At 46.2% G+C, this 13,195-nt stretch overlaps 1 protein-coding gene across 1 annotated transcript; it reads right to left on the bottom strand.

Moving 5' to 3' along the window:
- Nucleotides 1-9,759: 9,759 nt before the first annotated feature.
- CHD9NB (CHD9 neighbor) lies at nt 9,760-10,953 on the bottom strand. Its single transcript, XM_054248513.2, has 2 exons — nt 10,537-10,953; nt 9,760-10,448 (listed from the first exon to the last, which is right to left on the bottom strand). Exon 1 carries the CDS (start codon nt 10,818-10,820, stop codon nt 10,662-10,664), a length of 159 nt encoding a protein of 52 aa, XP_054104488.1. The 5' UTR covers nt 10,821-10,953; the 3' UTR covers nt 9,760-10,448; nt 10,537-10,661.
- Between the last annotated feature and the right edge of the window lie 2,242 nt (nt 10,954-13,195).

Consider the following 13,195-nt stretch of genomic DNA (forward strand, 5'->3'; position numbering starts at 1 on the left):
TTTTTTACTTCTCATACACTATCAAAGCATGCCAGGAGACAGATGAGACAGTCAACTCTCCATGCCAGAAACAACTGGCCTTGGGGCCCAGAGATAACCCAGTGGAGTTACCATTTTATGGGAAGAGACTACCCTAATTATTCTCCATTCTCCCTCCAGCCCAACCCTTACACACACTTTACCAGGTAAAGTACATCCTGGCCTGTATCTCTGCATCAAGAACAATGTTCTCAAGATGAGATGAGTAAATGAATGTGACACAGTCTTATCATAATCAGTGGCTCATGAAAGCCATGGTGTGGAGGGAGTGGGAAAATTTCTCCTCTAAATCAAGGGAGGAGCTTGCATACCTTTAAGAAGACCCAAGCATGATTCAGAAACACATCTCAGTGGGTAGGCTCTACCATCCCCTAATCCTGAAAATCTATCTGTAGTTGTCCATCTGAGTTCTTCTTGCCCTCTTCCCAGAAAAGCCAATGCACTGAGCACAACAGTTGTTGCAGCAAAGAAAGAAAATAATCCCTGTAATCCCAGCACTTTGGGAGGCTGAGGCAGGTGGATCACGAGGTCAAGAGATCGAGACCATCCTGGTCAACATGGTGAAACCCCGTCTCTACTAAAAATACAAAAAATTAGCTGAGCATGGTGGCACGTGCCTGTAATCCCAGCTACTCAGGAGGCTGAGGCAGGAGAATTGCCTGAACCCAGGAGGTGGAGGTTGCGGTGAGCCGAGATCGTGCCATTGCACTCCAGCCTGGGTAACAAGAGTGAAACTCCGTCTCAAAACAAAAAAAAGAAAAAGAAAAGAATCGCAGGGCCTCGAAAAATTCAGAGGCTAGGGTTTTTCAAGGATAGCTTGCTAGACAGGGGCCTAGGGAATGGGGAATGTTGACCGGTTGGGTTGAGAATGAAATCACGAGGGCTCAAAGCTGTCTTCTTGCACTAAGTCAGTTCCTGGGAGGGAGTCACAGGACTGCTTGAGTCAGTTTCATGGTATGGGCCTCAAGTCTGAGTGGTGCCAGCTGGTCCATCAGAATGCAAGGTCAGAAAAATATCTCAAACACCAGTCTTAGGTTTTGTGATAATGATGTTACTTACGGGAGCGATTGGGAAGTTACAAATCTTACGACCTCTGTCTGTATGACTCCCAAACTATAATTCTAATCTTGTGGCCAATTTGTTAGTTTTACAGAGCTGGTTTTGGTCCCCAAGCAAGGAGGGGGTTAGTTTCAGGAAGAGAGTTTATCATCTTCATTTTAAAATTAAACTATAAACTAAATTACTCCCATAGTTAGTGTGGCCTATGCCCAGGGATGTGCAAAGACAATTAACTTGTGAAGGTAGAAGCAAGATAGAATCAGCTATGTTAGACTTCTCTGCCACAAAGTTTGCAAAGGCAGTTTCCTATCTCTCCTTCTGGAACTTGTTGACATCACTCTTCAGATTATTCTCCTCTATGGAAGAGCGATGGCATGGTGACTGGGCTGCTGTAGGTTCCAAGGGATGATGTAACAAAGTACTACAAAATGAATGACAACAGGAATTTATTCTCTCTCAGCCCTAGGAGCTAGAAGTCTGAAATTGAGGTGACAGCGGGGCCATGCTGCCTTGAAGACTCTAGGAAATACTTCTTTCTGGCCTCTTCCAGCTTCTTATGGCCCATGTATTAAAGAAAGAATTTTCATGACACTTGTTAAAGATGGTAAGGCAGATTTTATTCAAGGGGACTACTACAATGGGGTTTGGTGGTAGGGGGGAGACATTGGACTCAACTCAGAATACAACAAGGGAATTTGGGAATTTACAGCCAAGGAGCAAGTTGGGGATTGGTAAATGGAAAAACCACTGAGAGGAAACATCAGAGATAAAAGGGTATTTTTCTTTTTGTTTTGGAGATGGAGTTTTGCTCTGTCACCAGGCTGGAGTGCAGTGGCATGATCTTGGGTCACTGCAATCTCCGACTACCTAGTTCAAGCAATTCTCCTGCCTCAGCCTTCCAAGTAGCCTCTGAGTAGCACAGGCATGTGTCACCACACCCAGTTTATTTATTTATTTATTTATTTGTATTTTTAGTAGAGACAGGGGTTCACCATGTTGGCCAGGATGGTCTTGATCTCCAGACCTTGTGATCCTCCCCCCTCAGCCTCCCAAAGTGCTGGGATTACAGGCATGAGCCATCGGCACCCGGCCTATGAAGGGGTATTCTTGGTAGACTGACTCAGTTTCGGTCTAGCAAGACTGAAGGCGGCCAGGTAAGATACTGAGAGCGGGGGATGAGGAATTGGATGAGATATCAAGAACGGGGGGTTTTAACTAAACAGATCCAGCTAAACTAGACTACACATGCCAGATGCAGAGACTAAGGTCAGGGCCTTGAGGGCTTAGAGGAGTGCGATCAAAATTAGGTCAAAGGAGTCTTTGTCAACAGCTGATCTTTGGCTTGTGGCAGCATAACTCTCATCTCTGCTTCCATCTTCTCACGGTCTTCTTCCTCTATGCCTCTGTGTTTCAATCTGCTCATTTCTCTTATGAAGGCACCAGTCAGCCAGATGTGGTGGTTCACACTCATAATCCCAGCATTTTAGGAGGCTGAGGCAGGAGCATTACTTGACCCCAGAAATTTGAGACCAGTATGGGCAACACAGTGAGACCCTATCTCTATAAAAATAAAAATAAAAATTAGCTGGGCATGGTGGCAGATGCCTGTAGTTTTAGCTATTTGGAAGGGTGAGGTGGGAGGATCCCTTGTGCCTAGGAGGTTGGGGCTGCAATGAGCCATGATCATAGCCGTATGTGGATCACGCCTAATCCCAACCGTCCCCATTGCATTCCAGCCTGGTTGACAAAGTGAGAACCTGTCTACAAAAACAAAACAAAACAAAAAAAGACACCAGTCATTGGATTTAGGACTCACTCTAATCTAGCATGACCACATATTAACTTGGTTACATGTTCAAACCCAATTTCCAAATTAGGTCACATTCAAAGGTCCCAGGTGGACATGAACTTTGGGAGGAGACCATTCAATGCACTGTTGTGGTTAAGACCCTGGCCTTGAGAGTTCACATTCTTGTTCTGCCACTAACTAGCTGTGTTAACTGGGGCAATTCATACAACCTTCAGAAATGTGCCGTCTCACCCATAAGGTATGAATTTTACCTTCCTTGTAGAGCTTTTGTGAAGAGCAAATTAGATAACATCTGTAAAGCATCTCTGAGTGCAATATGTGGCACTTGGTGAATGTTCTGCGAGCGGAAGCCATGGTCACCGTCTCCCATCAGTCCAACCCCTAGTCCATCTCCGGCTCATCTCCAGCTTATCTACTCCACCTGCCCTTTACATGTTGGTTTTTCCAGAGCTTTTTCCTTGATAGATGCTCTTCTGCTCTAGGCAGTGCCTCCCCTTAGGGTATTTGTATGTGGGGAGAGGATGCGCATACCTTATCTACTGCAGGGTAAGAAAGAAAAGAAACTTTTCATCTGAGAAATGCCAGCACCTCTAATTATCAGACCCAGACCGGCACTGAAGCGTGGCAGCAGTCACACCTCACTCCTGCCTTGAATCGAGTAATCACCTCTTGAAACCACTTGCTATATGGGCTCTAGATTGATGCCCAACAGCCATAAAGTTAACCTCATAATGTCATAGGCTGGACACCGTAACTCATACATCACCGTTCAACATTTAAAGCTAACCCATGTTATTTCTGTAAGCCAATGAGAATTCCTGTCAAACAACTTTGTATCCTCCCACCCCGTGTTCCCTTTTGCCTTTCAAAACCTGACTGTAACAGAGGCTGAAAAGAACACTGCCCAAGGCAACTTGAAAGTGTTTCCCAGGTAGCTGTCCTCACGTTGGCTCCATCAGACTCTTTAAAATTATATTTTGTGCCTCAGCTTCTTCCCTTAGGTCAACAAGGGCTTTAACTGTCACTGTGTTCTGATGATCCTGTTGGGAGGAAAATTCTTCCTCTTCCAACTTTGGTCCAGCAGGTTGGGGCCTACAAATTCAACTGAGAAAGGACAGATTAACAAAAATTCTTTTCCCACTTACATATATGGGAGTTTCACAGAATAGTCAAAAGGAAAAGCTTTTATTATCAACCTAACAAAAGAGAGAGGTTTTCAGGGCTTGGATGAGGGAGTGTGAAAGGTCCTAGGGGGCTTTTTGTTGCTAATAAATGGGCAATCTGTCTTCTTGGCAGCTAAATCTGCAGGAAACTCTGTCAGAGTGGGGTTAATGGGGCTGTAATTTGGGGAGGCTCTGCTTTAGTCAGATAAGGGAAGTTCAGATAAAGAGTTATTTCTGCATCTTTTGCAGGTCAAATATTTTCACCCTAAAATAACCTTTACAGCAACTCTGGAGGTCCAAAAGGGTTCCCACACTCCGGAATGAATTCCTCAAGTCTCAGCCTCTAAAGGCAAACTGCCTAGCTCATGCCCCAGCTGTGTCCTTGAGAGCTGAACGACCTGTTAACACCCTGCATTAGTCAGGGTCCTCCAGAGAAACAGAACCAACAGAATATATAGAGATATATAAAGGAAGATTTATTACGGGAATTGGTTCACATGATTATGGAAGCCAAGAAGTCCCAGGCTATGCTATTGGTACACTGGAGACCCAGGAAAGCCTGTGCTGTAATTCAGTCTGAGGCTGAAGGCATGAGAAACAGGGAGGCCACTGGTCTAAGTTCCGGAGTCTGAAAGCCCAAGAACCAGGAGCTCCAATGTCTGAGTGCAAGAGAAGATAGATGTCCCAGCTCAAGAAAAGAGAGAATGCTCTACCTTGTTCTATTCAGATCTTCAAAGGATTAGATTGATAAGGGTGGGCCCTCTTGACTCAGTCTACTGATTAAAATGCTAATTTCTTCCAGAAACACCCTCCCAGACACACCCAGAAATGTTTTACCAGCTATCTGGGCATCCCTTGTCCAAGTTAAATTGACACGTTTTTTTTTTTGAGAAAGAGTCTCACTCTGTCACTCAGGCTGGAGGGTAGTGGTATGATCTAGGCTCACTGCAACCTCCGCCTCCCAGTTCAAGCAATTCTCCTGCCTCAGTCTCCCAAGTAGTAGCTGGAATTATAGGCACATGCCACCACACCTGGCTAATTTTTGTATTTTTAGTAGAGATGAGGTTTCGCCATCTTGGCCAGGCTGGTCTCGAACTCCCGACCTCAAGTGATCTGCCCACCTCAGCCTCCCAAAGTGCTGAGATTACAGGAGTGGGCCACTGCACCCAGCCTTGACACATAAAATTAACCATCACACCCCCTGTCTCCCTTGTACTACAATGGGGTTTTGTTGTAGGGGAGACAGATTGGGCTTAACTCAGAACACAACAAAGAAGTGTGGGAACTTAGAGCCAAGGAGCAAGTTGGAGATCAGTGAATGGATTAAAACCGCCTGTGTTTTCATCTATAAAATGTGGCTAGTGTGATGGTGAGGATTAAATGAGCTCTATATGTATTGCATTTGGAACAATGCTTAGACAAGGTAAGAGTGACATAAGCGTTTGCAGTCATTATTTATATTTTGTCCCCTGGGCACCTCAAACTCAACTCCTCTAAGACTCAACCTCTCATCTTCCCTCTAATCCTGCCCCTTCCTGCATCTTTTTCTCCTAGGTTGCCTTCTAACTGGTATTCATGCTTCTAGCTTTATCCCTGCCAACTCCATCCTCTAAACAGTTACCATGGTGCTCCATCTAATAAAAAAATCTAAGTTGATCTGATTTACCCAGAACCCTCTGAAAATGACAGAAACCAAATTCAAACCACTGTAAACAAACAAACAAAGAGTGAGTTTATTGGCTCATGTGAATCATCTAGGGGAAGAATCAGCTTCTGGCATGGCTGGATTCCAGTTGCCCAGACAAGTTCATTAAGACGATGTCTCTCCTCTCTGCTCCACTCCGCTCCACTCTGCGGCTTCATTCTCAAGCAGGCCCTCCCCAGTGGTTAAGAGTTTCCAGGGCTAAATCTTACAATTTTATTAATGCCAAAAAAAGGTGAATGTTCCTTTCCTAATTGCTTCAATTGAAAGTTGAAGAAGGCTGGGTGCAGTGGCTCACACCTGTAATCCCAGTACTTTGGGAGGCCAAGGGTTTGAGACCAGCCTGGCCAACATGGAGAAACCCCATATTTACTAAAAATACAAAAATTAGCTGGGCATGGTGGTGGGCACCTGTAATTCAGCTACTTGGAATGCTAAGGCAGGAGAATAGCTTGAACCTAGGAGGCAGAGATTGTAGTGGGCCAAGATGGCACCACTGCACTCCAGCCTGGGTGACAGAGTGGGACTCCATCTCAAAGAGAAAAAAAAATTTCAAAGAAGAGTCTCATTGGACTAGTTTGGGTTCACACACCACCCTTGAACCCATTACTTTGACAGGGGCTATGCAGTGCTCAGCCTGAAGTCAGAGAATGGGATCAGCCCCACCCAATCATGTAAACTGAGAGGAAGGAAAGGGTTCCCCAAGAAGAAAAGATAGTATTTGCTACTAAAAGGCAGGATACGAAGCAGTCAAAAGCTACTGATGTCCTAGCATCATTCTGCAGAAAGACACCCCACTACACCCATCAGGATAAACTCTCAAGCTCTCAGAATAGAATACAAGGCTCTTCATGATTTGATCATTTTTACTTGTGAAGCTTTACCTCCCTGCCACTGTGCCATGTGCACCTTAGGCTCCTACAACACTGTACATTGTGCCCCATGCAGTTCTTGTATCCAACTCTGGGTCATGCATTCCCTTCTGAAATACCCATCCTCTTTGTCTGGCTAATTCCAACTTACTCTTGAATGCTCTTGGGTCTCACCTAGACTGGAAGGATCTCCCTGAACCACCCTGTTCCAGGCTGTCACAAAGATGGCACTTTTTGGGCCGGGCACGGTGACTCACACCTGCAATCCCAGCACTTTGGGAGGCCGAGGCAGGTGGATCACGAGGTCAAGAGATCAAGACCATCCTGGTCAACATGGTGAAACCCCGTCTCTACTAAAAAATACCAACAAAATTAGCTGGGCATAGTAGTGCGTGCCTGTAATCCCAGCTACTCAGGAGGCTGAGGCAGAAGAATTGCCTGAACCCAGGAGGCGGAGGTTGTGGTGAGCCGAGATTGCGCCATTACACTCAAGCCTGGGTAACAAGAGCAAAACTCCGTCTAAGAAAAAAAAAAAGATGGCACTTTTTGAACATTTTCTGAACACTAAGGAGTTTGGCATAGAGTAGTTGCCCAGTAAACACTGAATTAATAAATGAATACAGGGATGAATGAATGAAGGATGAGTGATAGAGTAGAAACAACAAATATTTTTTGAATGAATCAATCGGATAGAAGGAAAATATGTATTGCCTCATGTAACTAAAAATCCAGGGTAAGAGCTGAATTTATGAATAAATGAATGGATGGATGGATGGATGGATGGATGGATGGAAAGATGGAAGGACTGATAAACAGATGGGTGAATAGATGGGTGGATGGATGGAAGGGTGATGAATAATGGATGGAAAGATAGATGAATAGATGGAAGGAAAGATGGAAGGACTGATGAACAGATGGATGGATGGATAATGGATGGAAGGATGGATGGATGAAAGGAAGGAAGAAGGGATGGATGATGGAAAGATGGATGGATAGATGGAAGGAAAGATGGAAGGACTGATGAACAGATGGATGGAAGGATGGATGGATGAAAGGAAGGAAGAAGGGATGGATGATGGAAAGATGGATGAATAGATGGAAGGAAAGATGGAAGGACTGATGAACAGATGGATGAATGGATGGATGGATGGATAATGGATGGGAGGATAGATGGATGAAAGGAAGGAAGAAGGGATGGATGGATAGATAAGTTAATAAATAAACCCCTCATCTTCCAGCATTTTGGAAAGTTGGCCATTGCAGGCCTGTTTTTCCAGAGGTTAAAGTTTTATTTGAGTAGACATAATCCTAACCACTTTTACCAGGCACTTAAGAAATTCTTGAACCTCAAAGGGAGACAGATGAGTGATCCTAAGTCTCCAGTGGATAACTGGAATGTTCTTAAAAGGAAACTGGGTGCTTTTTTCTGTTACAGATTAACTTGCTAGTAAATTGCAGCATGGCTGCCACAGCTGGAGGTGAATGAAGAATTCTGTTTTTAAAAGCCCTCAGAGAACTTGAATTTAATTAAATGAGCATTTTACTTCATTCCAAAAGGAAGCAAAACAAACCACCCTGTTTCTGAACTTCTAAGAACCTAAAGCTTCCTTCCTTTGATTTGGTAAAAAGCTGAGTGAGTTCTGCCCCTCAGGAGCTAGTGAAATAAGGGCAGCCCCGCCTCAAAGCCTCACCACCAGCTGTGAACTCATTCCATAGAGTCCTGAGTGTGGACATTGGAAGCAGCTCTCACCGTGCAGGGTCCTGTTTTGCAAGGTGAATTTCCACTGGGAGGGAGGAGGGAGAAAAACAGAGTTGTCTCAAAAAAAAAAAAAAAAATTGAAAGCAGTTCCCAGAGCTTGGCCTATCCCCGGTAAGCTGTGCAAAGAGGCCCCAAACTTCCTGATCCCCAGCTGCAAGCCCAGGCCTGTTTTCTGGCCTGCAGCAAGCTTAGCACCCCTGGGACTGGGCAGGGCTTTGGGCCAGCTGACAGGGCCCCCATCCCTCCTGCTCCTCCAGGCTCTGCTGAAGCAAAGGGAAGCTCTGTAGTCAATTTCAGGCTGAACTGCTTTGCTTCTTGTGCCTCTGTCCGTCTGTATTTCTTCCCCACCACAGTAGCCTTGTTGCTCAAAAGAATATCATTCAGTTTCTCAGGTTTTTATGGCCAAAAAGAAGGGTACTTTGTAGTAGCTTACTGCTTCTTCCTCCCTCTCTCCCTCCCTCATCCCTCATTCCTCCAACTCCCTGGATTACTTCCTTTCGTTCTCACCCACCCTCTCCCCTTTCTCTTCCTCCCTCTTCCCTACCCTTTCCCCCGCCCCCGCCCTCTCCTCTCACGTCCTCCCTCTCCTTTTCTCCCTCTCCCTTTCTCCCTCTCCCCACTCTTTTATCTCCCTACCTCTTCCCTCTCTTTCTGTCCATCTCCCTCTCTTCCTTCTCCTCCTCCCTCTCTTCCTCTCTTTTCCCTCCTCCTTTCTTACTTTCTCTCCTCCCTCCTCCCCTTCTCCCTCCCTCCCTCCTCCTCCCTCTCCCTACTTCTTCCTTCTCTTTCTCTCCCTCCATCTCTTTCTTTCCTCCATCTCTTCCTCCCTCCTTCCACCTCCCTCTCCATCTCTTCCTTCCTCCTCCTCTCCCACCATCAGAGTAAAAATAAAAAAGCCCTCATTTCATCACTCCACTGCAGGTGGACTCCAAGCTGACCAGTTACCTACTTCTCAATAGGCAGATATGTCCCAGTGAATAAAGAGAAATGGTCTTCACCAGGCACAGGCTATAAAGGGACTCGTATTTCAGTTTAATCGTGAGAAAGACCCTGCCTGCACTTTAAGCCGCACTTTATATGCATTTCCCAAGCCATACTGCTGGGGCTCAACTGTGGGTTCTGCTACTTCCTGGCTCCCCATACTCAGGCAAGTGACTTTTTCTCCATTTCCTCATCTGTAAAATGGGCGTGGCTGGGTGGCATTAAACCATCTATGGAAAGTTCTCAGCGTGGCGCCTGGTGCAAAGCAACAGCTCCCTCGCCTCTCTTCTCACTCCTGTTCCACAGAATTACACCCACCCTTCTCCGCTGATCCTCTAATCTCAGATCCCCAATTCTGTCTTTCAAATGTGTTGTGTCATCATTTATTTGCAAACATGTCTATTTGATTTCAGATGAAATGCTTTTGAGTGGAATTGAAAACAAAACACATGCGGGGGAGAAAAGAAAGGCTGACAGACATGTTAGTAAACAGCGAAATATTTTTGAGAGCTGGATGCAGATAGCTCAGATGCTAGAGGGCTGAAATGGACACTTTGGCTATGAAGAGATAAATGCATGTTAGCAGAGGGACCTTTTTCCGGGGAATTAAGGAGCCGGGAACACAAATCTCTCTGCTTTCCTTCCCACCAGGGCTCTATGTCCCACTTATTGGAGGTCTTTTACCTTCCATTTACGGGATCCCAGTCAGATCCTGATATTTTCCATAGTTCCTTAACAACATTTGAAGTTAGATATTAAATTATTCATAGAGAGGATGTGGAGTGAGCCAAGCGCAACATGTTGCCGTCAGGGGTGTTGGCTACTCCGCCAGCTGTTGCAAAAAGGAGAAAGAAACAGCAAACTGACATCCACACACCCCATACATTACAACCAAGGTGCCTTCTGACTTCAGGAAAGCCAGGCAGGCAGGGATCACTCTCACAGCCTGACAGCAGATATTCCCTGGAGCCAGAACAGTCTGCTCTGAGGCTGGTCTGCATCCAGAAGTTGCAGGAAAGTTCCACAGTGTGTGAAGACTTCTTTTGTCCTCTCTGTAGGAGAGCTGGGGAAAGAGGATTCCTTATAGACTCATCCTTCCCACCCCTTTAAGGATGAGCAAAGGCCGCTAAAAACATCTGAAGCCTGAATACCAAAGCTGGAGGCTTTCTCTCTCCTCCCAGTGATCAGAGCTTCTCAGGGTGGGGATTGTCTCAGGTTCACGGGCCAAAGGCAGTTCCAGGAAGGAGGTGAGGGTCTGACTCTGGAGAGACGCATCTCAGCTCTTTGGCTCAGGGGTTTCATCCTTCAGTGGGGCATCCTTGCAGTCTGCTGCCTGGGTGCTGTTTTCCACACCTGGCTCTCCTCCCTCACACTCTTCTCCAGGCTTCTGGGACTCAGCTGCCACTGTGGTGGTCTTGCTGGCATGGCACCCCATCTCAGAGGGACACAGAGGATCCAGTGCCCTTGGACGTTCCGGAAGGAGGAAGGTCTGTGTGGCAGATCCTCAGGGGCCAGCGTTAAATAACCGTCCTCAGAGCTCTGTTGAAAAGAGCCAGCTCTGTTTCTATGGCCACAAGGAGACGCCCCCTGTGCATAAAAAGCCCACTGTGTGGTGGGCAGGGCCTGGAGGGCTGCCCTTCCAGCTAACCTGGCCAATTCCAGGCACTGTGCCTCATTCATTCCATCAGAAGAATTCCCTTTTGTTTAATCTATAACTTACAAATCACCCCACCACCACCTCCTAGTTACCTGTAAACACCAGCCTCTATCTATGCAAACCAAGCCCTGTCACTATGCAACAGGCTGTGGACTCCCTCCATATCTCAGGGCCACTTTCCGTTCCTGGGACTCACAGAAGCCCCCACTTAGAGACCACCCTTTAACCTAGAATGCCAACTCCACCCAGTATTGAGGAATAGAGAGTCTTAGGACTGTGGACTCTCGGGGTTATCCAAACAGGTGAGTCATTAAAATAACTAGCTAATAGATGCTAGGAGCTACTCTGTGCCAAGCACAGTTCACACCCATTATCTTGTTTACAACCCTAAGAAGTAGGTGTATTATTTGATCTTCATTTAACACATGGAAACACCAAGACACGAGAGATTGAGTAATTTATCTGAGGTAGTTTTATCAGCCAGGAAATAGCAGAGCTGGGATTTGAACCCAAGTCCTCTGCCTTCCAACCTCTTTTTTCTTTTTTTTTTTTTTGAGATAGAGTCTCGCTCTGTCGCCAGGCTGGAGTGCAGTGGCACGATCTTGGCTCACTGCAATCTCCGCCTCCCAGGTTCAAGTGATTCTCCTGTCTCAGCCTCCCAAGTAGCCAGGACTACAGGTACGTGCCACCACATCCAGCTAATTTTTGTATTTTTAGTAGAGACAGGGTTTCACCATGTTGGCCAGGATGGTCTGGATCTCCTGACCTCGTGATCTGACTGCCTTGGCCTCCCAAATTGCTGGGATTACAGGCGTGAGCCACCGCGCCTGGCCCAACCTCTTATATTTTTCTTTTTATTTTCTTTTTATTTGTTTTACACAAGGTCTCACTCTGTTGCCTAGCCTGGAGTGTGGTGGTAAAATTACTGCTCAGCACAGCTTCAACCTAGGCTCCAGTGATCCTCTCAGCTGAGCCTCCCAAGTAGCAGGGAGGTGTGTGCCACCATGCCCAGCTAAGTTTTGTATGTTATCTTTATAGAGATCCCAGGGGTGTGGGGAGTGGCGGGGCTCTCACCTTGTTGCCCAGACTGGTCTCAAACTCCTGGGTTCAAGCGATCTGCCTGCTCAGCCTCCCAAAGTGTTGAGATTACAGGTGTAAGGCACCCACTCTCTTTATCACTATGTTAATATGTATTTTAAAGACCCCGTCAGGCTATCTTCACATACCATGACAGATGTTATCCACTTTGTAGGCTGTTGTTGCGCTTTTAATCTGGGATACAAGGGTAAAGGTTTTCACAGCGGTGAGCGATCTCTGATGTGAATACTTCCCGAGTGAAGCTTCGTGTTCTATGCAACTGGAGTTCGGAACTCCTGTGCTCTATAGTCAACCCTGTGTTATTTTCCAATCACTTAGCATTTGTTTTCCTAACTCTAGTAGGGGACTGATAATCCTGACTCAGCTCCTAGGAAGCTAGAAGGAGGGTCATGCAGGACTGTGAAGCGGCTTTTCAGAGAAGTACATTTACAATGATTCTTTGTGTATGCACACAGCAGTCAAAGGTGACGTTGATTCGGATTTCACTTGTGGAGGGCAGGTGCATACCGGCCTCGGACACTTTACACAGACCTTCTTGGTTATTCCCCATAATCACAGTCCTACAAGGAAGTATTATTAATCCCACTTTAGAGTTCAAATCACTGAGTCCAGAGTGGTTAAGGGTTGGTTACCTGGAGTCACAAACCTAGTAAGCAGCCAGCTCAGGATGTAAGCATAGGCCCCACTGCCTCCAGAGCCTGTGATCTTCCCACTCCAAGCCACTTTCTGCCCCTACCTCTGGTGAGTGCCATTCCTCCTCCCTGGGCCTGGGCATCCAGTGACCTTCAAGAAAGCCACGAAACTCCGGTTCAACTTTCTTTGAACAAGCTTCTTGCCAGCAGGGCCTGGCAGAGTGACAATTCAGAAGACGATTGTGCCTATTTACCTCTCCCATATAAATGCCAAAGTACACTTTGGGGCTGTCAGGGTGGAAGAGGGAGGTTTCATTTACCTTCCAATTAAGATGCCCTACTTGAGGCTAATCCTCATTTGGATATTGGGATCCAGGGCCAACAATCCTTTTGTGAAGCCTCCAAATGAATCATGCTTAACCC

The sequence above is a fragment of the Callithrix jacchus genome, chromosome 20 (genome assembly GCF_049354715.1).
Source record: "Callithrix jacchus isolate 240 chromosome 20, calJac240_pri, whole genome shotgun sequence".
NCBI lineage: Eukaryota > Metazoa > Chordata > Mammalia > Primates > Cebidae > Callithrix > Callithrix jacchus.